Source organism: Falco cherrug, chromosome 5, assembly GCF_023634085.1.
Source record: "Falco cherrug isolate bFalChe1 chromosome 5, bFalChe1.pri, whole genome shotgun sequence".
Taxonomy (NCBI): domain Eukaryota; kingdom Metazoa; phylum Chordata; class Aves; order Falconiformes; family Falconidae; genus Falco; species Falco cherrug.
This window is the reverse complement of record NC_073701.1, coordinates 13,736,910-13,764,520: the sequence shown is the minus strand read 5'-3', so window position 1 is coordinate 13,764,520 and position 27,611 is coordinate 13,736,910. Positions and strand designations below refer to the sequence as shown.

The 27,611-nt window shown below is 40.8% G+C and overlaps 1 protein-coding gene across 1 annotated transcript in view; it reads right to left on the bottom strand.

The window, feature by feature from the left end:
- WNT7B (Wnt family member 7B) overlaps positions 1 to 27,611 on the bottom strand; it is a 99,699-nt gene that overhangs the window by 30,457 nt on the left and 41,631 nt on the right. Inside the window, exon 2 of the mRNA XM_005439257.3 lies at positions 14,601 to 14,827. Within this exon, the coding sequence (XP_005439314.1) occupies positions 14,601 to 14,827 (227 nt within the window). The remainder of the gene's footprint in view (positions 1 to 14,600; positions 14,828 to 27,611) is intronic.

Here is a 27,611-nt window from a genome sequence, read left to right as displayed (position 1 = left end):
AGAAGGAGGCAAAAAGCACTCAAGCCCTATCGCTGGTGTCAGGATGTCACTGTGCACCGGTAGCTAGAAAAAGAGGGTGTCAGGAAGATTTACTTGGAGAATCACAGCAGATATACAGTGAGCGTACGGTAAGTAACCAGTAGTCTCTCTGCCTGTGGGCTTTGTTCTCTCTTTTTTATGTTACATGTAAGTACTGAACATGTAAGTATTTTCTCTTCTTGAAATTTGAGTTTAGGCTCTTTGTGGACAACTGCCTGAAGTTTCCAAACTACCTTCTTATGCAAACTAAGGTAATAAACTTACCAGGCCTGTTCTACTGAGGTTTTTCAGCATGGTCTTTTTTCCAGGCCTGGACTTTCTTTCTAGAAGACCAAATCCCTCCATGACATTTCTGTCCTTTGCTTCCTGTTTGGATAAGAAGACTTCAACAGCAACCATTTCTGTTTGAGGAGCCCAGAGTATTTCACAAATGTTTAAGTGAAGGTTAGTCCACGTTATTTAAGCCTTTCCATTCCCGGCTGAAATTAGATACCTTTAGTCTCCAGACAGTGAGGTATGAAGTGACCTGCCCAAGATCACAGGTGTATGGCACAGCTGGGAACAGGGTCCAAGTCTCCATTGCCTTCCTGGTCCGTGCTTTAACCATAAAATGATAATTCTCACACTGAACTAGGAGCCGCAGGGTATGTGAAAAATGTGAAAGGAAGGGAAATTGTATTGAGCATCTTGAGGTGACACCTTCCTCTCAGCTTGGACAAAGAGAATGAAAAGTTATTTTATCCATCCTGAATGAATACTTCTCAGGTCAAAGAATATTCAAATATTTTCACTTTTTGCTCAGAGGAAATTTTCAGTTCAGATGCTTGACCAAGTCATAATTAAAAAAGCAACCTTTCTAATCAATCATTCTCTAGCAATATATTAAATTCTATTTATGGCATCCTTTAAAACATACCAAAACAATAGAAAGCAGTAAAGGACCCACCTTTGCAAAGGAAGGAAAGACTCACAGTATTTTCTTCTGCATCAATTGTTCATGAAAAAAGATTGCAGGAACCTGGACATTACTTTAGAATTTTCTTTAAGGCAAGAAGTAGAGTAGAATGGAAAGAGCGACCTACTTGTGTCCTACACATGATTTACAGCAAATCTAGTTGAAAGAATCGCATGTTCTTGTGACATTGTGAGAAACGCAGCAGAAAATATATGTTTATCAACTTGCACTAATCTTTCTCTGAGTATGGAGTGCCACAAGTGCTTAGGAATGAGAAGAAGTTTGAGAACAAAAGCCACTTCATATTTTAGGAAAGTTCACCACCTTTGCTATGCAGTTAATAAAATACCCCATGTGTTTTCACCTGGGATACCAGCATTGGTAGTTTTCCAAAATACTGACTTAGACATCAGGACTATCCTTCAGAAATGCACTGACCTCAACCTTCTCCCAGCTACCTACCGTTAACAGCCAGAACTAACCCAGCTTAATGAACAGCAATGCACAGATGCTCTGCGGACTTCTAATTTTGGAGTCTGCTCATTGCCGTTCACCATTACCAATTTTTCTTGCTCCTGGCTCATCTCTTTTTCTTTCCTTCTCTCTTTCAATGCGTTTGTAGAACTGCTCCGCTCTTTCCCACATCCTCATGTCCCTGGCCAGGCAGTTAAAAGGCTTCCATCACAGAGATTGAAAACATACTCCATATTAAATGTAACAGAATAGTATGACCAGCAAGTCTATGCTTCAAACACATTTGATTTATATCACAGCTGAGAATAAACAGCAGGGGAAGCAACTTGATGGGTTGCTAGAGGCTGTGGCTGCCCTTTCTTGTGGAACATGTCTCTGTCACTTGCTAAATAGGTGCACCATCTGGTGGTAATTTTGGACTCCCACTTGTTCTTAAATTTCCAAATAGCAGTGGTGGAGTTCTGCCTGTGGTTGCAGCATACTTTATTTTATTTCCTTGCCACTATCTGTCTGAAAGTCATCAGCTAAGTCAACTTTTGCAGGTATTCCTGGTGAATGAGTACCAAAGAATAACTAGGACTTCAAATGAAGATCAAGTTCCTATGTCTGCTGTGTGGGGCAAGTGGGTATGACTTTATGAGAGGACCACATGCTCCCCTGAGAAACGTACATGGAGAGGCAGAAAAATTTCATAGATATTAACAAGCTTGATACATAATTAGGTAGTCTAAGCTCCCAGGATAGTCAACAGGGACAGTCATGCAGTCAAATTAAGATCCAAATCACCCTCTGGAAGTGCTTCTCTCTCTTCTTTGACCATACAAGGAATACAGGCTGATAGGTTTCTATCTTAGACATCTTGTGCAAATGCCTGGAGCAATGTGGTATGAAACTGGGCCAAAGGAAAGAAGTGAGGAAAGGACTCCTCATTTCTCTGCTTTTGTTGTCTGAAGCCTTTAGTTCAGCAACACAGACAGAAACCATAGCTACCTCTTCATGCCATTCCCCTCAGAAGGTGCAAGGTTGCACTGATCATGTCCAACGGGACTTTGCATGGAGACCTCTTCTGAACCAGATGGATGGAGGCTGAATCAGACAGAGAACAAGTTTCCATGTTGTCATGAAGAAATGAGTGAACAGGTAAAAATAAATCATGATCCATGAGTAAACTTTTTTTGTTTGAGCAACTTGAATAGAACTTTCCAGTCTACAGCAATTCAGTTCATGTCTGTTGAGCTTCTATCTAGAGATAGAAATGTCCTCTTCTTGAGTATAGCTTTCTGGCATGAGCAGACTACTTAAAGACTCCTCAGCAATGCAAGTCCACTTTTCGCACTGACACTTAACCAGAGATTGAACCTCTGCAGTGGAGAGAGTATTATAGACAGCAACAGATTACACTTGCAGCTAAAAGGTGTCTCCTAGAGCCACTTCAATCCTAAACCCAAATCTGATCAAAACTGGATAGGTGTGACAGTTTTTACTAGCTGAAGGACCCGTCATCAGCTTGATCTTGCATGTTGGCTTTCACTATGACTACTGTATTCTGTAAGCCACTCAGGCATGCATTTAAAGTGAAACACTTTCAAACCTCTTTAACAGGACTTACAACGGAGAGTTTAAAGTTAGGCATGTACTGGGTTAACAGAGCACAACTAAAGTTGTTGGCCAGTTCGAATCCTGAGAGAACAGTTACCTCAGCACTACCATGCTACATTCATTTTTTCAAGCTTCCAAATGATAGATAATACAGTCCTTTTACTTCCTTGCTTTATTTCTTTCATTTTAATCTGACTCTTATATCAGTAACAGTTATGGATATGCAATATGTCAGTAAGAAATAAACTACAGTCATGGGTAATTTAATCCAATGCTAAAAAGACATGCATGATACTCAAGAAGGAAATTCTGTCAATTAGAAAATAAAGTATTTGTCAGATGTAATATTCTTGAATACACCAGCCACTTCATAACAAAAGGAAATTGTTCGTGACTGAAGGCAAGACAGCAAAGTGCATGGATTGGTGATCTAAGCCTGAATGCTAAAACATTTGTTTGCAAATCAAAATTTATAGATCAACGAATGCTGTGTGTTTTGTAATGTTTGTAAATGCCTCTCTGTGCATTTCAAGTTTTTCAATTTAGAAACAGATGGTTTACCAAACAGAACATAACCCAAAGAACAGAGGAAAGGGAGGGATGCTTGCTACAAATGTAACTCAGAAGTCTAATGTTATGTTTAGCCTGTCCTGCTTGATGTAGAGGTTGTACTAGATGACCAAGCCTATCATCTGTAATTCTAGGGAAGAGATTTTGACAACATAGTTAACCACAGTAGTAAAGCTCAAGGAATCTCCAAAGTCATTAGAACCCCAAGTTATTACAGGATCACATACTGGCAGGTTAGCTGCCATGCCATGCTACCTGTCATCTTAGGTAAAGAGCTTCCCTTGCAGTGGCAAGTTTTGGCAGCACCTGCCTGTTCACAAAATTGCTCTGTACTTAAAAAATCAAATATTGTATAGTTGATTTCCATTTAACTTCCATTTAATTAGGTTTTAGCTGAGTCCTTGCTATGAAATTCACCTCCACTTGGAACTTCTGCCCATACCCAAAAGCCAAGAGCCTTTTTAGTGGCTGTAAAACCCTGGGTCTGGTGAAAGCAGTAGTAAAATTTCTACTGACAGCAATAGGACCAGATTCTGGCCCCTGTCATTTTGGATTAAGCCCAGCACCACTCTATTTAACTTTAAATGTTATTTGCCTTTCTGTTTTAAGAGTACATGACATTGTAAGTCACTGACCAATAGGACTGGGACACTGGAAGTGACTAATTGAGTCAACATGCTATGGATCATTTGTAGCCAGCAATTTTATTACAAAGTGACATGAAAAAAAATTACATTAAAGAACATTAGCATTCCAAGTGAGGCACTTGGAAGTAAGAAAATGTCAGACTTAATGTTGCTGCACAGTTAGCCCTGTTGTGTCCAAATTTTGGTACAGTATTCAATTAAATAATAGCCTAGAATTTGCAAACTACCTTTTCCGCAGGACGTCTGACTCACTCATCCCAAGACAGACTAGAAAAGTAACATGGAAAATTTCATCCTGAGTAGCTAAGCACAAGGTTAAAAACAAGAGAAAAGGAGGATTTTTGTTATGGACAATGTTGAGCAGGACATAGAGTTGCAGGTCATTACAGACTGCCTGTAAGGCCACAATATACATAACAGTACCTTTTTCCACTACAGCTAAGTACATATTTATTACAGAATAATATTACAGAATCAGGGTTGGAAGGCACCTTTAGAGACCATCTAGTCCAACCCCCTGCTAGAGCAGGTTCACCCAGAGCAAGCTGCACAGAGTCATCCCAGAGGGTTTTGAGTGCCTCCACAGGAGACTCCACAGCCTCTCTGGGCAGCCTGTTCCACTGGTCTGTCACCCTCGAAGTAAGGAAGTTTTTCCTCATATTCAGTTGGAACCTCCTGTGTTGCAGTTTGTTCCCCTTGCCCCTTGTCCTGTCACTGGCCACTACCGAAAAGAACCTGGGACCACACTCTTGACACTCAATCTTAATGTATTTCTAGACATTAGTAAAATTCTCCTCTCCATCTTCTCCAGGATAAACATGCCCAGCTCTCCCAGACTTTCCTCATACAGGAGATGCTCCAGTACCCTCATCATCTTCATGGCCCTCCACCGGACCCTCTCCAGTCATTCCCTGTCTCCCTTGAACCAGGGAGCCCAAAACTAGACAAAGCACTCCAGATGGGGCCTCACCAGGGCAGAATCCCTCCACCTGCCGGCCACCCTTCTCCTAATGCACCCCAGGATCCCATTGGCCTTCTTGGCCACATGGGCACACTGCTGGCTCGTGGGCAACTTGCTGCCCACCAGGACTCCCAGGTCCTTCTCTGCAGAACTGTTTTCCAGCAGGTCAGGCCCCAGCCTGTACTGGTGCATGGGGTTGTTCCTCTCGAGGTGCAGGACCCTACACTTGCCTTTGTTGAACTTCATTAGGTTCCTCTCCATCCAACTCTCAGGCCTGTCCAGGTCTGGCTGAATGGCAGCCCAGCCTTCTGGTGTACCAGCCACTCCTCCCAGTTTGGTGTCGTCAGCAAACTTGCTGAGGGTACGCTCTGTCCCTTCATTCAGGTCATTGATGAATAAGTTGAACAAGACTGGGCCCCATACTGACCCCTGGGAACACTTTAGGCCTCCAGCTCGACTCCATGCCATCGATCCCAACCCTCTGAGCTCTGCTGTTCAGCCAGTTCTCAATCCACCTCACTGTCCACTCATCTAACCCGTATTTCCTGAGCTTACCTATGAGGAAGTTATGGGAGACACGAGGTCAAAGTAGACAACATCTACCTACCTCCCTTCATCTACCCAGCCAGTCATCCATCACAGAAGGCTGTTGGGTTGAGCAGGCATGATTCCCCCTTGCTGAATCCATGCTGACTACTCCTAGGATGATCACAGAATATAAAAAAACCTACCTCACTCCCTTCCCCCAAAAAATGTTTCTTTTCCATACTGACACTTAAATGGAGCTATTCCATTTAATAAAAACCAGGTACATTTGGTTTTGAACCATTGAAACAAAGCCTTACACTGCATCCCCACATCAGTCCACTGTTTTCTGGGAGACCTGAGGTTTAAGGTCGCAAGAAGGCAATGTGTCATGCTATGTGATGTCTGTTACCAAGCTATGCCGTATGCTGTGGAACCCTATAGCTTAGAATACATACAGAAGCATGTGAGAGCAGAGCTCATGAGATACAGAGACTTGAGTCTCTGCAGTGACAGTTCCCTTCATCAATTTACATTAATGCACTTAACTAATTTAAACTACAAACCAAAATGGAGTTAGTTATTCACAGTCAGGTATATCAGTGTATCTTAGTTTGAAAACATCTGCAGAAAAACCTCAATTCCAAGAAAATCGTTATTTTTATAAGTGAAATGAAACAGAAGTTTAAAAAGTTAGCACTTCCCTCAGGATGGAAATTCCAGATTTCATTGAGGTCAACATCTACCATTTCTCATCCAGCTGCAAGCCACACAGAGTTCATGAAGTAATTGTGTTAACATATTAGTGCTATGTTTAGAATAAGGATGTCTGCCTTCTAAAGCAAGCCTGCTGCCAAAGAGGTAAATATTTAAATGGCAACAATAACATTTTACTTGAAGATAACTTGTACTTCAAACTTGTGACCCTTGAGTGAAAAGAAAACACGATTGAGCTACATTTGAACTAGACGGTAGTACCTTACAAAAGGACTAGGGAATAGACAATACAAATTGGGAAATATAGATCTATTTGGGAAATATAAATCTATTCATGGCTGGAAAGTATCATATGCTACAGATTATATATGCTAGACATTTCTTTTGTAGGGAGACGAAGAAAAAGAGATAGAGATAATAAAATTAATGCAGAAAAATGGCATTTTTTTCTAGTAAAGTCAAAAAAAATTTATTACTGTCAAGTCATAATTTACAAATGGTACTGTCCATTCATGTTTATCTTTTCAGCTATGATTTACATTGTGTTTTGAAAACATTACTAAAGTTTCACTGGATCATTATGAGGTTCTGGCATCTAAAATTTTTAAAGCACAGAAAAATTATCACCCACAAATTTTCAAATTGATTCACTAACTGGGAATCCTCCGTCCTCTCAAAATAGGATGTTTCTTTAATACAATAGTACTTCCTTAGAATAGAAAGATATATTTAGTTTTCTAAAAACCTCCAAGTGACAGAAACCTACTAAAATGAAGTCTGAACCTACCACTCTCATAATAGGCTGTCTCCCCAGTTAAAATAATATAAATTCTTAGCACAGTAGCTGTTTCATAACTTTTTTACCAATCCTTCCCAACCTCAGCTACCACCAGCTGGGAGGTTTATTTTCTTATTCTGGTTTGGGTTACTGTCTTGCTTTGCTGCTTGTGATAGCAAAAAGCTTATCCACCCTTCTACAGTCAGAAAGTATGAACTGAATCAACTTCATTTCCTCCAAAGATGATAATGCAAAGTAAAATAGACCTCTTACTTTAGTTTGTAACTGCTAGATTTTTTTCACAGCTTTTTTTCCACTGTTTTGCTTTCCATCAAGATTAATTGCACTGAAAAAAACTGTCCTTGTAAGGCATCTTACATGCCTTATAGCTTACCTTACTGCCTGTAGGGTAACTAGGTGCACAGGTCTTTAGGTGGAATAGCCCAGCTTTGCTCCAACATGGCCTTACTACCTTTGTAAGGCAAGTTGTGAGATAGTCACTGACATAACTTAAATCTTTCTGCAATAATATATATCTAATAAGCTAGAACAAATATACAGGATATCCTTAAGCTTAAGGATATTTTTATTTCTCCTTCCAGCAACAACATGTCAGTTGTGAAAAGAAATGCGCTGTTTGAGACATTTTAAGAGACGGCTTTGCAATGAATGTTTGCAGTGTGATAAATCTTTCCTGCAAAATGAGCACGCTGAGGCCATCCTGAAATTCTGGAGTCTTTTTTCTCTTTACCAGCTGCCTCTGCCTGCCTGCCTGTAAGTTAGCCAGCCGGTATGGGTTGTGGTTCACTATGTGTGTCTTCTTGGGTTTTTTTAATTCAGCCTAGTAATGAGCAAACGTTCTCTCTAAATAACCAGGATTTATACATCTTATTATACACCACTGTGCTTCTGTTAAAAGCTATCCTTAGATAAGCTACAGCTCATTAAATTTGCCATGGTATTTATATCATCTACTAGTTTAACTAAATCACACTTGCAAATGCAATGGCTCTGTACAACATTTTGTGGAATGGACATCAGCAGACACTCCGAAGTAGCCATGTGAATAAGAAAGATGCAGTTTCTATTGGTCCTATGTGGACTTCTGTAAGTTGCATACATTCCTAGAACAGATTTCAGCTGATTGAATACATCCTATGCACCTCTTTCCTGGCATCCCAGGCATGCTGCTGCACTAGGAGATGAAAGCTGATGCCATCCCCTGAGAAGTCACTTCTCACACTGCAATGTTTTTTACTATAGCCTAGCACCAACACAAATATCCAGTTCAAATTACTAGAAACAAGTTTCTTTCTGATCAGTTGCTTGGATCCTTATTGTTGTCTGGGACCATGTTATATGACAAAACAAAAACCCAGAAATTTTTCCACATTAGGTCCAAAAGCCACCGTGCAATTGAGGTTCACAATAACTGACAAATGCCTAAACCAATCATAGCACCTACTGCTATGACAAAGATAATTACTGCCTTTCCACCAGTGAAGTGTGTACCCTGCTCTGTATCATATTTAAAATAATCTAATTCCAACTCATTTTCCCCCTCCAAATTGTTTCCAGCTGTACTGTTCCTTTCTTTCCCCCATATTGTTTTTATTGGATATAACGCAAGTCTGTAAAGATAGATTTTCCCATAATAAATACACAGATGTTAGAATAACAAACATACAGTCAACCTGATATATGAATATTACTAAGCATTAATAAATATATAACTAACAACATAAATCGATTAAAAAACTGGAAAATGAGAACATAAAGTAATAGAGAAAGAAATGACAGGAGGAAAGAAAGGCAAAAAGTGAGAGAAATGTACTTACTTTAGGCAAACTATCTGGATTCATTTATGGTTCCCTTTACTGATTTTTTGATAGCACTACAGCACAAGTATGGTTGTAAAGCATTCCTAAGAATGTCGCCTATCTTCATGTATTGGAAGTTTTCTGCTCATACTGAAAGTCAAGCTTTCCAAGTTGGCCAACTCATACCATACTAGACACTACTGTGCTAGATTAATGTATCTGCTTGGACACAAATTTCCATTTTTGGAGAATAATGAGTCTCTCTACTCCTCCCATTTTTGGTAGGAAGTTTTTATGAACATTTGGCATCTCGGTTAAACCACCATCATAGCCCAGAATAAAAATGACTGAATTCATATGCGAGTCTGAATCCAAATTTAATTAAGCCTATATATGGCCTGAACCAAAAATAATTTACTGACTGACACCCCCTCAGCATGTATGATAAGATGCCAACCATTTCTCCATGACACCATCACTTACATATCTTTCATGCCCAATTCCCATATTCTTTCAGGACTGCAGCTAAAACACTGGGATCCAATGTGGACTTAGTTACCTGTTTCCAGTACAAACATAGAAAGAATCATTTTTTTAATGAGGATCTTTCCTTCAGAAGATGTTCCCTCCCTTTCTTAGTCTTTCTTCTGTTTGGAATTATGCTGTCTTCTTAGAAGTTTTTGTGTGCATGTGTATGAGTGCATGCTTGTATATAACTCTGACATTCAACTTTATTTTCTGATTGTGTTTCTCAAAATAACTTGTAAAGTCTTCTTCACCTGTGAGTTAACAAAATCCATGCACAGATTTGTCTTTAGAACTGTAGTTTTCTCTCCCATCCCTCCCCCTTTCTGCCTGGAGAGTGGACCAGAAGCTCAGCAAATGCGTGGTAACAGTGAGCTTCTTAAGATGATGTTTTTCTCCTAAACATCCCATGGCAAGCAGGGTTTTAACCTCACTTCAGATGCATCCTTTCAACATGCCAGAAAACCACAGAACAATACAAAAGGTCAGAGATTTTTTAAAAACTTCAGAACTCCCTTGTTTTTTGCCTATTCATTGATTCTTCCCTGTCAGTGGCCCAGATCAATGATTTGCCAAATCATTGTAACAACAACACAACCAAATGAATACTAAATCATGATCATTTTCCACATCATGAGTCTGAGAAAGGAGACATCTACAGATTGCTTTTGATATCTGGACAGCTATATTTTTCAAAACACCTTATTTTTGCCCTGAATTTAACACTTGCAAGAGCAGTCTGTTTATAAGCACTTCAATTTGGAGAACTCCAGCAGAAATGGTCAATGCACAAATAATTAGCCAGAATCATCCACTGTCAAAGAACAACAGTGGATTTCACTTTCATTATTGATTCTGACTCCATACTCAGAGGCTGCACTATTTACTTTGTTGTGTGGAGTTATTTGCTTCTGAACATTATTAGTGATCTGTAACTTTTAAAGGTACCTACATAACAGAATGTTCCAACCATCATTTAGAGGACAAGAGACCAGTCCCTCATGCTGGGGCTCTTTTGCATCAATAACCTGATAGGACCACAGGCTTTACTTTTCCAGATCACTGTCCTTGCCCTCAGAAAGTTAGGTCAATTCTCTTTAAACAATGGTTATCAATAACAATATCATTAACCAATTAATTTTTGGATCCATCTGTTAAAGAGGTAATCTTTGAAGAGGCAATATGTTGATGAAGCTTGCAACAAGAGGAATGAGTGGAGAGTGCAAAAGATGACTTTATGTGAGAAGGTGGCATGAAAACCAGGGATGAGTGCAGGAAGCTGACAAATATAAGTATGTGCAGAGACAGGATGAGTGAAGTGAGTGCAGTAGTGATTTTTCTTTGGGGATGGCATGACTATGGAAAAGTTCCCAGATATAAATATACCAAAAAAAGCTATGCACAATGCTTGGCTAATTCATCCCATGCTACATCCTTTGTTCATGCTATTAATTTGGAACTCTCCATCACTTTTTATCTCTGGCTGCTATAAATCTTTCACACCAACATGAACGCCCCATGCCTAACATAATTTCTACAGTTGTTACACTGTCCTCTAAGCTATTTCAGTTGTTTTTAATACAGACTCCCACGTATTATATAGGTGGTACAGCCCTCATTCACTGAAGAAACTCTTTGAAAAAACGGCTCAGCACCAATCCACCTTAGCTAACTTACTGGGGATTCCCTTGGCACAGTAGGATCCCCAGAAGCCACATGAGTGGACATTTGCTCCTGTGCCATGCCTTCTGGCTGCTGCTTGGTTGTGGCTGGAAGACATGCATAGTTGGAACATAATGGCACCCAAGAGATGTTGTTGTCAACAGGTGCACAGATGTTGGAGAAACCCCATGTTGGGTGAGTCTGGGGATTTGTTATGAGTTTTGATGGGGAGTGTTGCATCAGGGTACGAATTACCATAAACATAAATCTGCACCTGTCAGTGTTAGTGGTAGAGTCTTGGCCCAGAGGCTAAAGAGTGGGTCCTTTCTTTCCCATACAGAGAAAAAGCAACTAATTTCATGCTATCACAGCTTACTCACCCTCTCCACGCTGTTACCTGAATAACTTGCCTTGATTGTTCATCTCCCTAAGCAGTTCTGGGAAGAAGCTAGATGAGCTTTCCTTTGGGGTGAAGTGAAAAACATGCCTATCTTTTTTAGTCTTAATTCTTTCTTCAGTCTCTTCAGGCAGAACCAAATGTCTGGTTCGGTGTTGCCATGTGTGTCAGATACAGACGTGTTTTGTTACACATAAGAATATTTATGCTTACAAGTATTTTGTACTTTTAAGTAGGGTTTCTTTAAGCTTCGTCCTTTTTTACTTTTTTTACATTTCCCCCCCTACATATTACTAGTGTAATAACACCACTTACTAAACCCTCTCCTTTTCCTAGATACTGACCACATCATCTCTGGGTGCTACTCCACTAATAAAACAAATAAAGACATGTGGATCATGGGATCCTTTATAGACCTGCATGGAACTCATCTGGCTTAGCTGGCAGGGTCATGTAAACCTTCTCCATCCGTTACAGTTTGTGTGGTTTCACACCCAACAAATGTCAAAGCAGAACTCAGCTGCAACTGCCAAGTTTTGTCTGTGTTTGGGTTAAGCCATAAAAGAACCCACCAAATTCCACATCAGTCATTTCAGAGTTGCAAGAAACCACCCAGGTTCGGTGAAGAGGTCAGGAATCTGGGAAACATTTTGGCAAATATGGCTTGACCAGTGGCTCAAGAAAACCTTGGGTTTTTCAGACTTTGCAGTCTGACTAACCTAATAGCTGGTCTATCTTGATGCCAAACAATTTTTGTTCCCTGTAGCTTTTATTTTGTATAAAAACGTTCAGAATGAAAGCAGAGGCATGACTTGTAGTCCTCTTTAGGCATTTTGGCTGTGCTCACTTGCAAGGTTTCTGAGGATGAAAGGAGTCTCTCTGGTGAAAAGGATTATTACTCATGAGTACAAGGATGGAGCTGATGATGTGCCACAAGATTCTCGCCTTAAAGAGGAGAGCAGAACTGGTGAAAACCTTTTCACCGGGAAGCTTAGTGATGACACTAATTTTGGTACAACCTTCCAGAGCGTGCCTCTTCAAGGACAGATGTTAAGAGGGCTTGACTAAGGGTCAGAGCATGCCTGCAAGCTTTGGCAGATCAACACAATACTGCATGAAGAAGTACATCAGTGGTATGTTTGGCAGTTCTGTATTTTCTGGCAGCAACATAATTTTGGACATCAACTTAAGATAAATAAGCATAAGCCTGACCAAGGAGGACCAGACCTGTGTGTCTAATAGTCAAGACATGTGGCTAGATGTTTTTCTAGTTCATTTAAAGTTGAAGGTAAAAGTCAAATGTCAGGTTATTGCCTGTATATGGTGTCTTGAGAATATTTAATGCCTTCCACTTACACTCTTTTAGACACAAAGCTAGGCAAGAAGTATTACCTAAAAAGAATTAGCCAATAGGACAAATGTGGGAAGAGACACTGATGAGCAAATGTCTCACCACCAGGTTTTCAGCATCAAAACAAAATTCTACCAAGCTTTTTTTGGAAGTTCGAAAGGTCAGACTTCTTTTGCCATTGATTTGGCTTACTGGGTCTTTTTATTATTAGTTTTAGACCTCTCCACTTCTGTGATTTGGTGTGGAGTAACGCTCACAGAATATGACAGATTCTCTGTGGGTGTAGCTGAGCTCAGTTCCCCTGATGCCAATGGATTTATTCAATTACAACACTTTATAGCTGGGCCACTGTGCCCTTTAAAAATGCCCAAACCTCAGCCAGACTCTCAGACTTGCATGTCCTTTGAAAAAATATTCAGTTCCACCATTGACTTAAGCGTACCTCAGCTTTTGGCATTCACTTCACAAGGTTGCTGGGGAAAAAAAATGAAAGCCTTGATCTCCAGTAACAACCAAAGCACCATGGAAGTAATTTCTTCTTTGCAGGTGGGGTGAAATGTTATGCCTTTTTTTCACACAACTTTAACGAGATCTTATGTATGACCATGTTCAGTTGTGTTGGAGGCACAAGACTTACCCAAACCATTGAATTCAAAAAAGAGGTGTTACCCAAGGAAGAATCAAGCACTAGAAGAACAGGATACAACCCCACTGAGAAGACAGATGTTATCACTCTGAGCACCCTGTGAGAGCCACATACTAAACAATGTTATCCCAACACTGAGCAGCAGACAGTATGGGGGGTGGTAAGTGGGCAGCCCTTTGGGGAGAGAGGAAAGGTCAGGGATAGGCTTAGGATACTCAGCTAGGCAATGACGAAAATTATGATCTCAGTGCTGGAAAAAAATTGCATAATCTCCCCTATGAAATAATGTCAAACATAGGGTAAATGGAAAGTGATCAATTTAACCTCTGCCAGCTAACAGCTTGTCAGGCCAAGGTCCTGTATTATTTTCTTTGAATAGGTTTCCTGCCTCAAATCACTTGCAGTATTTTCTTTGCAGTATGATAGCAACACTAAAAAGGATGTGTACCGCTGCTTTATATCAGAAGGCCAGCGTTGTATGCACTGTACTTCCATCAGTTAATTGGGACTGTCCCATTACCTAAGCTGTTGGGAAGTCTGCAGAGGGATTTTTTAGAGCTGATTTTACTTCCCTTTTGACTGGCCGTAACATTCACCACAGTTATTATGGCAACCTCTAACAGGACAACAGTTGGAAATATTTTTTCACAGGGTGTGATGATGCACAGGGTGCAGGCATCTGGGTCATTGCTGGGTATGAAGTTGCACAGATATGAATGACTTCATCTACAGATCACTAGAGATTTCATGTCTCTTGCCAGTTACTTTTCAATGAGTGGAAACACACAGACCACAGTTGTTCTTGGAGCATCACTGTTGAGCCCCAGTAGGCAAATACCAGAGGGTCATAAACCTTTGCAGGATGAGAATGAGAAAGCTAAAAGAACACCAGCCCCAATGCATCACTTCAGCACTGTATTAGAGATACCCTTACCTACTCGAAGCTCTTGTCCAAAGACTGTTTTCTCTCCCAACGCAGAGCAGTTCCACCTTCCGTACCGAAACTGGTACTGGCACTCATTGATTCCCATTTGTGCCCCTTCCCCGATCACAATGATGGCATCAGGGCGGCTCTGGCAGATTGCTCGCTGCCGAGGGGCCAGGCCTGGGATTTTATTGCAGATGATATTAGCTCCTAAAGCCACCACAGAAGACAAAGCTCTGAAGAAAAAAAAAAAAAAAAAAAAAAAAAAAAAAAGCAGAAAGACAGGTTACAACCAAATTGAGGCCATTAATTGCTTTTGCCATGTGCTGCCATGCGGCAGGCAAGGCGCTGGGCAAAGGGGAGTGGTAGGAGTTTGGATTCCTATAATTATGCCAACTTATCCCAGCCTCTCTGATCTGTCAAGAGAGTCTGGAAATCTTGCAGTAAATCCTGATCTGATTTGTGCCAGAAACAGCAAAGAAACGGAATTTTGGCACTTTTGGTTCCAGTCCTACACAGAGCCATCAGCTGATGAGATGTGGGAAGCAAGACATATTTAAAAGCCAAAAACAGTGATAATTGATTGTCCACAAATTGCTGAAACTCATGTCTGCTTTGAACGGCCTTACATAGATTCAGGCTCGGTGTTTTAGTTACTGCAGCCAGTTCATCCATCCTTCATTTGAAAGTGTTAGGCACAATTTAGAGAATGACGACGCTACCAACCGTCTTGCCCATTGTTACACTCAGGGTATTAAGTGATTAATGAAAGTTCACCAGCATGACTGTGCTTTTAGATCTGGCAAATATCACAGAGCCCATAAGAGTAATCCTTAGTATGTGCCATCCAGACTAGAAATATTCTCATTCTTCAAGTATATTTTCAGAATTCATTATGAAGTTTGCATATAACTTGCACCTGCCATATGTTTTCACTTTAGTACATTTATTTTTCATTTTTCCGCTCACTTTTCAACATCTTTAGAAGCTACATTTTAGTGGTAATATTTTGAAAAAATAAGACAGCAGGGGTACACGTTCAGTGATGCCTCAGATCACATCTGCCAAGTACCAGCCAGGCCCATGCTGGGATGCTTCAACTGACTCTGGACAAGTCAGCAGGAGCAAAGAGACCAGTGTAGCTGCATTAGCAAAACAGGCCTTGCTCAGCATGTTGTGATGGACCCTGAGACAGCTACACAACCAGTCTGGCAAAGCACCTGCCATGCTGCCCAGCAGGCTTTCCTGCTCCTCAGCTGGCAAACCAGGGCACCAAGAGCACTGCTGCTTCTTGGCACCTGCAAGGATGCCTCTCCACAAACCCTCTCCCTTCTTTAGCTTGTCCCAGCTGGTATTGTATCACGTGGGTAATTTCATTTTCCCATCAAATTCTGTTGTTGACTGCCTCTGTAAGGTAAAGGTGATTATCCAGATCATGCTGCAGCACCTCGGGCTTGAGTGGAGTTCCACAGTAACAGGTCACAATATATAAACAGGTTAGTAGCAGGATACAAACTAACTTCCCCATTACCTTCCTCTCCATCGTGAACACTGACAAGCCTTTCTTCTGAGTATTAAAAATTTCCCACTGGAAATGTTGCTTTTGGAAAATACTGACTAAACAAAATTGAAGAATTTTATAGGAATTTATCTTCATCAAAAAGGTAACTGCGAAATTACATAAATGTTACATTTCAACTTCATTTCAGAGTGTTTCATTTTGCCATTTCAATAAACTACAGTAAAGCCAGAGCAAAAAGGGTGAAATGGAGAACTCCACCCTGGCCAAAATGAAATACCACTTTTACTGTGAAATGGAAATTCCATGATGATTCACTCTGCCTTCAATAGGTATTTGTGCATCTTTACCGAAGTTAACAATCCATGAGATATTCACTGTGTTTTTTCATTTATGGCTTGGGAGGGGTTTATAGATACAGAGACAAGGTATTGCAAACACAGAGCATGCATGCCATGTGGTATGACCTATTACACAAAAATAAGAACAAAATGCAGTTGCAGCTTCCACCACTCACAGTCTTTGAAGCAGGAGCACTCAGATCTGTGGCTTTAATTCATGTTCCTCTGGGTACTGAGCAACAAAGCTGAAGCATCAATTAGACCCAGTGAGTCCTCAAGACTCATGCAGGTTTTGAGCTAACGTTTTGTTTCTGGCCCATCTCTATTTAAACAACTGAATCAAATATTTAAATTACAACATCTTTAAATGATGACTTTCCAAGAGATATGATAATCTTATAAAAAAAAAACTATGAGTCTGATGTAGAGATCAGTTTCTCTGACCTTTACAATGGTACTTAATATATTAACTTATGGCTTCAAAAGTTGATGAAAATCACAGGGGCAAGTATCAATATCTGGCTTTTTAAAAATCAAGCACTTCCTGAAACAGACAAATGAAGGTGTTGTTTTCTTTCATACCTGACCTCTCTGACTTCAGCAACTTTCCACATCAAGTAGGATGTACATTCTGAAAATGTTGCAGTAAAATGCAAAGAAAAGCATTTTTCCTTTATAGCTGATATGTCGTGTCCAGGAACTCTTTGATGACCATAAAATGCCAGGACCCTTTCTCAAATCATGTTAGGATCCACATCTGGCCCTTCCATGGTTTTCAAGTTATGACAAGGGAAAGGTATCTTGTATAGAGTAAGTAACCTGAAGATGCCGCAGGGACTGGGGACCCTGCCATTACAGTTTAGTCGGTGGTTCTTCTCCCTGAGGGAGGCTGAAGGGAACCCAGGTCAGCCACTCACTCTCTACCGGGATGCACAGGCAGTGATTCAGCTGAGGAAAAGGTGGATTTCTACAGCTGTTCTTCAGAGCAGAGCAACAGCCAGGGCTCCCTGTCACCAACACCTCCCTGGCTCAGCATATGCAGCAGTTCTCTGGGTGCCTCTCAGGCTCTGCCCCATCCTTACCCCATCCCCTCCACCTGGCTTGGCATGGTTCTCTGGGACAGAGCAGGTGCCCAGGCATCCTGCAAGACCTCCCCATCTGGTAACCCATCTTTCTTGCAACAGCAGCTGCTACAGACACTGACCTTTTTACCCTTCTAGGAAAACCTAATCCTGCAGGTATCTGGGGTTGGGCCCTAAGAACAGACCTGCACATTCAAAATTTAACTTCATACTCAACACACACGCACAAGACATGCAGTTCTGGTCCCTTGGCTGCCTGATGGTCATTGACTTACTGAGGCCACACAAGCAACTTACTAATAAAAATTGTATATAAAAATTATTTGTATATGATATAAATATTTTTTTAAAATAAAAAACTGATAAAAGCTATAAGATAGCTTTCTGGCATAATTTTTTTAGAAGTGCTGAGTGCCCACAGTTTTCACTATTTTCTCAAGTTGAGCAGCAAAAACTTATGACGTTCAAACCAAGGAAAGCAAGAAAGAGTTGGCCACAGTATCTACCCCATGTGTAATTTCCAGTTTAGTTGCTTCCTCCATACATATTGCTACTGTCACATAATTAGGTTAAAGAGTGTATTTTTTGGTCCCCCATTGTTTTCGGAGTGGGCTTTGGTCAAAGTATTTTAATATAGCGGGTCAATTTATCCATCCAGAAAATAAGTATGACCATATCTGCCTTAAAAGGTGTTGTGAAGATATCATAATTATTATGTTTGTAAAGTGCTTTAAGATATTCCTCGTGAAAATAATTAAACTGCAAATATTGGGTGTGGAGTGGGTCTTAGTTTTGTTATTATTACTTGCAGGGACTTCCCCTTTTCTGGCCTGAACTTACCAGCATATTCCCTCAGATTTGTTTAGCCTACTTTTGAATTGTTACTATAATTTTACTGCCAAAAGAAATGCTGAATCATGAAACTGAGGTTTTGGAAAACTTTATTTATATTAAAGAAATGCACCCAACAGCATTTCAAGCTTCCTCTCTGTTATTTCTTGTGGCATGCCTCAGTTCGTGCATCTGTCACACACTCAGGGGGGTTGTGCCATGCTCCTTCCCCTTGGCAGGTTGAAGGCTGCATTATTTTTTTTACTAGATGGAGAATGTTTCACTTTATAACTGTCAAAAGGCAGATGCCCATGCCATATTTTGGCATCTCTTCCCATCTAATCTTTCCCTGTGGTGCAACTTCCTTGATTCTTATCACAAGGAAATCCTGAGTGCAGCATTTTTGTGAAGATTTCTGGTACAGTTTACAGTAATTGTAACCATCCGGCACTGCGACAGCCCATGCACACTTCAGAATTTGATGCTGCATCGTCCACATGGGTTATCCAATTAAAGGTCATCCACGTGGGTTATCCAACTGAAGAGCATTAATGGAATAATGTCACATGTATTAAGCAATTAACAGTAGAGACTGGCATATAAAGAGTTTTTACCTTTCTTCATCACTTAGTCATTAATCCAAGGGAAAGTTCAGCACTGAGATTGAGCAATAGTTATAAACAGTTACATCCAAATTAAAAAAAAACACTGATCTGGGCTTGGATAGGACTTTACAGTTCAAACTTCCAACAAACTAAACCTGAGGAGCAATGTTTTGGAAGGCCTGGCTGCTGCATCAGAATCCTGAAACATCCATTTTTTAATTCTTTGAAAAAATTACTATGACTGCAGTCATAGCAAGCAAAAGTTCATGGCAGTGGGAGACAAATTTCACCCTATTTTCAGAATTAATGCTTGTTTAATTATGCAAAGATAGATGACTACTGTCACAAAAAAATGAAAATTGTCCCCAAAAATGTATTTCTTGTTATGGTTCTGTCTTTTTTCTGGGACTGAACAACTACAGCTTTCCTTTTCACAAAGTTATGTGGAAAAATTGAAAGATCACAACGATGAAAATTACCATCTATTCCAAGCAATTCATAAAGGTAAAGGTCTTTGAACTACACTTCAGAAATTAAACGTGAAGGCCTAAAATCATGTGAGTTTTAAGAACATAAAATGTAATGCAGTGTTGCTTATCAAAAAAGTGTAGTCTTCATATATGATTTACTTTCTTGAGTCTCTATTTTACATTTGCAAATATAGGCATTTGCTTAACTTAAGCACATTAGTAATTTCATTGATTTCAAATGTTGTTACGTTTTTGCAATTTCAGATGAATTTCACACATAGGAAGGTCGTGACGAACTGTAGCCTATAGAGGGTCTCAGAGTGTTTGCACAAGTGGAAAATACATAAATATAAAGTAAATCCTTATAACGAACAGTTGTACAACCACATGCACTACATGAGGACAATTTTTTCTTTTTTTTCTGGTTTAGAAGAATCCAAACTTTGACAAAATTATGAAGTAGAACTGTCTACGTATAGATAAACAGCAGTAACTAACCAGTTTTCAGTTGTCCCCAGGCTCCTGTACAGGCACAGGTGTGTACTGAGATTTCTCCAAGGTGCTTAAAATTCAGTTCCAACAAATATAGAACAAAAGAAGACGTAAAATAGAGAAACCAAACCAAGAACACATTTCATACAGATGAAGCACTTAACCAAGTTAGTTTTAACCTTCTGATTAAAAAATAATAATGTCCGAAAAATTCCTCTTAGCAATCCTTGCTCCCTGGGCAAATCACATATTATTGCAGGCCAGAAGGAGCTTCAGAAGCTACACCTTCTCCTCCAACACCCTCGCTTGTATTCCTGGCTGCACAGCAGCACAGAGCACATTTCCCCCTGACCCGCTGCGCCAGCCTTACTACCAGCCCTTCGAACAGGCACCTGCAGGGTCACTGTCATCTCACCCCTAACCTCGCTACTCGATATTCACCTGAAGCTGCTGTTGGGGGGGGGGGGGTCATTTTCCTCAACGAATGAAGGGATTTAGCCACACAAACCCCATTAACAGCAGATGAGCTGCATGGCTTAAACCTTGGCACACTGTGCTGAAAACTTACCCCACCATAGCTGATAAAAATTTCCAATAATGGATTCTTTGTTAGAAGGAACCACCAAGATACTTTGTGGTGACACTGTGACACATCTGAAACAGTACACCACTACCGAATGGTTTACTTAATTAAGAATTCCTAAGTAAATATTTTGAGCGTGTATCAGTTGCAGAAATTGGCAGGAGCATCCCAGGCTCTGAATGCCATCTGCATATGTTTAGGCTTTCAATTGTGTTTTCCACCACTGACTTTGGGGAATCCTTGTTCAACACACGTGTTATTGAAATGGAAATCCAGTAGGGCCACATGGTGCTGTCCTGCAGCGCACCCTTCTCTGCCAGAGCTCCGAGCAGAGCCTTCGGACCCGCGGGCTGTAGGCAGCAACGTGTTCAGTCCCATCAAATGAAGGGCAGAGGTTTCTTTGAGGAGCTCACCCAGAAAAAGAGCCTGCTAGGTTATAGAGTACAATTGCTTGCACGGTCAAGAATGAAAGTGGTGGGCTAAGTTGAGGTTTGATTCACACAAGGGCAGTGTGCGCCTCGGGCTAAATGCCTGCCTTAGAGAAGAGTGGGAACAAGGACCCCATCCCTATATGCAGTAGTGACGCGGAGAGCATCAGCAAAACTTTGGATTTGTGTCCTCCCCTACCTGCCAGCTGGGAGGCACAGGGTGGCTGCTACGGAGCCAGCAGCAAATGATTAGGCTTCAGGAGGAAGGAGTGGGACATTGCCTAGCAGAGAGATGCCCGCAGGTCACGGCGCCGGTGCAGCGGCGGCCTGCGTGCTGCCCCTAGGACCCCATGCTCACAGGCTGCACTGCAGCAGCAAGCATGGGCTTGCACCCACATCAGGCACCCTGACAAAGGGTGGCCTCAGGGCCCACGTGTTTTCCACTCCTCAGAGATGACACCTTTATGCAGTCCCTGCTGATGTGGCATTTACCTGCTGGTTTTCTGGAGAAAAGCTTACACGAAGCACCAGAAGCAGCAGTGCAGGTGTGAACATTATGAGCCAGAATGGAGATGGTAAAAGCCCTGTTACCCAACAGAGCACCTCCCACTACAAAAAGGGTTTGTAGCTCTTAGTTATTGTGGAAAACCATAGGAATACCAGTGGTCCTGAGCCTGAAATGGAGGATAGCTAGGGAGTGGCTATCACTTTGGTTTCCTAACAGAAGACAGCTTGAAGCTCCAACCAAGAGCCCAGGAGCTATTCCTCATCTAAATAGCATTATACCATGGTAAGAAGACTGGGAGTGGTTAGGAACAAAATTTGGCCATCCTACTCACCAGCTGTCACAGATTCCATCAGTGCTTGGTACTGGCCTTTCACTAATTCTTACTGTTCATGCCAAAGCAAGAGAAAGCAAAAGCATCTATGGCTCAGGAACATTTCTGGGATGGTGCCACCTGAGGATTATGCCAAAAATGACAATCCAGTCTGATTTTAAGTTCACCTATTTCTTACTTGGTTTATGGCTGGTCCACCGCAGTAATTTTTGTTAATCAGTCAGGGAGGCAACACAAGGTAAGTAACAGTAGGATATCCTGAAGACCTGTTACATCTCTAGTTTACCTGTACACAATTTTTTTACACCAAGGGAAGACTCATGGAAAACAGAAATGCCTCACATGCCCTGTTGTATAGACCACACTGTCAAATTGGACATTTACATTGGACATTTACTGTCTTACAGGAAGCATTCTGAATTTTCATGGCAAACTACTATATAAGAAGGGGTTTTTTTCTTGTCTCCAATCACATTATTCTAGGGGCATCTTGCTATAGGGTGGAAAGCATTCACATCTTGTATATATAAAAATTAATAAAAGTAAAATAGGATGTTAAAATATCTGAGGTGTTGAAAAAATCGATTCCAAAGCAATTTGGGTTTCAAGAAGCGTTCAGTCTGCTAAACCAGAGTAAACTGATAGGCCTGTGTTGGAAGCTGCAGGAAGGCAACAGCTCTCCCGGTGTGCATGGGGTTATTTGTGAAAAGCTGGCATATTTCTGCTTTGGTCTTGCCAGCAATGAGGGTGGTGACACCATAGCATAATTGAACTTATCTGAGTAAGTCTAATGAAAAATGGTGTTGATATAAACTTATTTGATTTCTTTTAAAAACTCAGGACTTTGTCAGATTTAGAAGTGAAACTGAAACACTTCTGTTCCATATATTTTTTTTCTTACGGTTATATAAACACAGTTAACAGGACCTACCATTTCAGTTCTGCAAGCATCCACACACGGGTGTTATGCCCAGCAAAGTAGCAAGAAACCTCCAGCACCAGTAGCAAAAATGTCCATCGTGAATGCCAAGATCCTGCTGAGTCCTTGCAGTTGGTATTGATGTCTAGCACTGTTATTTGCCTTCCACCCCATTTCTGTTTTCCTTTAGCACTAGAAAAAGTCATGCTGATACCTAACAGAAAGTTACAGAGTTGTTTGCTGAATAGTGATCCACCGCAGTGGAACGCAAAATTACCTTGCAGAATAACTGTGGTGGGATATTGCAGTTCCCTGGTGGGGCAATACAACTTTGAAATACCAAAATGACTGGAGGAGGTAAGCCACAGATTTTCTGTGTCTACACAAAAATAATTCAATATCATGGAGAAGAAAAAATTTCACACTTCACATGTAAAATCCATGCTTTTGTTACGTTTTTCATATATCAAATAAGGATGAATAAACTCTTTCCATTGTGCATCACATATGCATAGATATGGGCATTTTCCAAACTTTATCAATTCCAAGCCTTAATTAAGCATACCTGGAGAGCATATTTTGGCTTTGTCCAAAGTTTAGCAGTCTGCTCTCTCTTGTGGAAAGGTTAAAAGTGGAAAAGAAAAATGAAGTTAATAGCAGGTGTGCATCGTGAGTTTGAAATCTTATAGATGTTCTGCTGGTGGAATCTATTTTAAGATATATGCTTTGTTATATTTTCCATTTAAGTATATGAAATATCTTAAATTTGGGGCTTTGCATGCACAGGATTTCCATGGATATGATACAAAAAATTGAAAGGGGAAAACATGTCATAGTGGGTCTAGAGGAAAGGAAGATAGCTGCTTCCCAAAAGGAGATCATCTGGCTTTACTAGTAGCTCTGGCAGTTCAGGTAGGAATGCATTTTAGCCAAAATGTGAGCAATGAGAATAAATTCTGAAAATCTACTAACGAGCCATTATGTTGGAAAATTTAGTCTTTTGTGTTAATATTAACAGCCACTACAGTGAAGTCTTAAACATGAGGATGAACGCATGTATGCGGCTTTAAGCTACACCTGAAAAGCTGTACAAAGCAATCTCAGAGGTCCTTTCAAGTGAGGAAGGTAGAGAGGCCATATTGACCCCACAGACGATGTGCAGTTTGGACTAAATGACCACTGGAGGTTGCTATTTGTGCACAGATATATGACCACAAATCATCAAGCTTTCTGACTGGTCTTGAATTAGCAGCAGAAGAGAAAAAATTAAATTCACTTTGTCAGTGACATTGAATTTTTATATACTGAATACACCAATGTATTGTGAGTCATGATTTGTTTCTTCCTTTCCTTATCACTATTTTCATGGTGGCAAATCTTTGCTAAGGCCATGAGATATTGGGATATGAAATTAAATAACATCCGCCAACAAAATTAAAACCAAAAACCCATAGGCTTGTTGCTGCCAGGTTTACTTACTGGCCTGTTTCTACATCTGGAGTGGGCGCACTGCTCAAACCAGTGGCAGCTCTCGTTGTCCCCATCTGTTCTAATCCTCCCACTTAAGACAAGATCAATGTCTGCCAACACAGGGGATGGAGACCACAAGGTCTTCCCTTGATTTTTCTCTGTAATTGATGAAGCTTTAGGATGACACACTGCCAGGGTAAGGGCAGCCTCTCCTGCACAGGTGTGCAGGAGGTAAGGAAGTGAGTGTGAGGACGGGGCACATCCTTGGCAGAGCCCAAGTGTACCATGCAGATCATTGGTTCTTTTGGTTGCAGAGCCTTGAGCCCCAGACTTCTTCCATATCAATGGCCCACTTTCACCTTTCCCTCAAATTACAGTCGTTGGTGTGCACTCATTTTTAATGAGCACACTTGCATTGTTTCTAATATGTGGGAAAACTGGGAAACACGAAGTCCCAGAAGCAGAAACGGTTGACTTCTCCAGGTCTGGCATGAATGCAGGTATTCTTTCCTTTTTCAGCCCAACAAATTACATCATGGTTTCTCCCAGGTGATTTGCTTTTGGAATCAAGGTATTTTGTCTCTTCTAATATTTTTCTATTGATTTAGAGAACTCACACCCATTCTGCATGTGCTACCAGTAAGCAATATGCCATGTCACATCAGTCAGTGGCAGGCTGGCATGACCAGAAAGAGTGTCCACAGAAAATTACACAGGCACAAGCTAATGGACGCAGCAGGGAAGCATCTGATCAATTTTAGGTGACGTGGCAGGTACAGCCTCCCTCCTGTCCTTGGTATTGGAGATGCAGAGCAGTTGGACAGTCAACCCACATCTCAGACCAGGGTACTTCTGCACCATCAACCCACTGTGAGTTCAGCCTCACACAAACATACCCAGACCAGCTTTAGGTGACCTGCCAGAAGTTGCAGTGTAACCACCATAAATGTGAGATCAGGGGCTGGTTGCCTGGGTACTTGTCCTACTCCTGGGACAGGTTTGGCAACCAGGAGGTTGTGCTGTTAGATGGGTAGCTTTAAATGAGTTCAATAGACTGGCTGCAACTGGAGCATGCTCCTCAAACAGAAGTGCCCTGAAAGTCCCCTTCAGCCTGAACAGCTCAAGCAAGATCTTGCAAAGCCTTGATTTAAAGAGGGAAAATGCTGTTAGGACCAGCATATTAAATACAAGACATATATGACAGATTTCAATATTCTAGATGCATATTTGACACCCGTTCTGCCTTCCTGGTCATGTAGCCCTATTTGCTTCAGTGGAAGATTTCCTACTAAGCTGCCAGTCACCCTAGGTAAATGTATCAGAATATGTCCCTGCAAGAAGACTTCATAGTAAACATCAAATCCCATCATCAAAATGAATCAAAGATCAAAGAGGTAGAAGCTTTGCCCTGAGGCAGGTAGCTAAGAAATACAAAGTGCAGAAATGCTGCATTTAATAGTTTTTATATACTTTTAATAAATATTTGTCTAAAAGCAAAAGAAAGAAAAAGCAGCATGTTTTTGAGCAAATAGCAAACTGAGGTGCGCTTGTAAAAATATTTTTTTAATAGCCTGTTAGTGTATTAACTAATCTTGCCTTTTCTCTTCAGAATCTGTTTGGTGACCTTTATTTCCCAGTAAGAAAATTATTTGCAGCCTTTCTGCACCATCATAACCAACTGTAAGCAAAACTGCTTGCCACTTTTATGGAGCAGGCCTGCATTCCTTGCACCCAGCAGAACTCCCACTGCAGAAAGAAATTCTGATCCATTGGATAGATAATTTATGCTTAACTCCCTTACATGAACTATCCCATTGAAGTTGTGAGGCAGTTTCTCTACATGAGGATATTCGTGTCAGTAAGAGAAGGAAAGAGGATTTGGTAGTACACTGAGATTCATCAGACCTTCAAATCTGTTCCCAGAAGTTGGACGTTATTATAAAATGGCTGCAGTCTGAGAAAGCCTTGAGAGTAAAGAAGAGGGAACCCTCCAGAAACAGTAGAATATAAAAAAATATATGTATTTCCTATGCAGTTTTCCAAACATTCAAAGCGCTATTGTATTCAGCATGTGGGCTTCCTGCAAACAGAAACACAGTGTTTTATAACCTGAACTGTCAACACTGGCGCAAAACAATGTAACACCCAACAGGGCTATCCATGAATTTCTAAGGTTTCTTTCAGCCACTTATTTCAAAATTTTAATTTTGAGTGATATAAGAGCCATGGTAAACCACACAGTAACTTTTCTAGTTCCCTGGCTTGTTGAGTTTATTCCAGGTGTTCACAAGGATTAGCAAAAGCCATTTTGAGTAGTTTTTCCAGAGGGCGTTTCTAAATTTGGTAGGCAGCCATAAAAATCGTGCATCTGTGTTATTATCCCAGTGCCCCGTGCTGGGTGTGTCCCTGGCTTTTTGAAAATTGCTATAAGCTTGTGAAAGCAGCTGGATTAAATACTTCTAAAATCTCTCAAAAGATCACACATACACTGACAATCATACAGATGCAAGCGTCTACCTGCATTTTTGTTATGTTGACCCCAATTTAGCTCCTTCTTGCCTTCAAACTGAAGATGCTGTTGGCTATGGGCATCTTGCATACCTGTTTTCCTCCAGTTCGCTTTCTAAACCTAATTTTGAAGAAGTCTCTTTATGGCCACGTAATCCAAAGAGTCAACATATTTGAAGGGGTGATAATAAAAGTTTGGGATTCACAGCTGAGTCAGCAGAGGCAGTACTAAAACAGCTACATAAAAATGAGTTGTATGAAATCTATAGAGTATATGGGCAGATGGTGTGGCGCATACAGTGTCAGTCAGTGAGCACCCAGGGCAGGTTAAGGATGGCTGAACAGCTACACCTGAGCCACACTTTTGTCTTCATCTGTCTGCCAGCCTCACACTCAAAGATAAACCTTCCTTCACTGATAACAAATACTTACTCTGTTTTTTTCCCCAATGCTGTCATTCTTTGGCCACTGATTTTTTTTTTAACCTTTTTACTCTTAAGAGCAGTAGAAATTGATAAAGTGTAACCTTTCTGTCAGAATTACATTTAACCATTCTAAAGAAGAAAAACTTAAGCTAACAACAGCATCGTAGACTATAATTAAGTCTTGAAACTACCAAATTTTCCTAAAAACCTAGAACTTCAATATCATTAAACCCTAAGGCATCTACCCTCTACTCAGAAAGTGAGGTTAGTTAGAAAGGATTGTGATTACAGCCAAGGATAGTCCTGGACATGCTCCACGGTGTGAAATCTGCAACCTATATCCTTCAATTCTCCCGGTGGTTACCCAGATGATATGACCCGCCTCTGCATATGGTATTAAGGCAACCCTGGCAAAACAAAGCACATGCCTGTCTTGAAGTATACCAGCAGAATGTGTGCATCAAAGGATCTATAAGTACATGCCAAAGCACTCTGTTGGACTGGCATC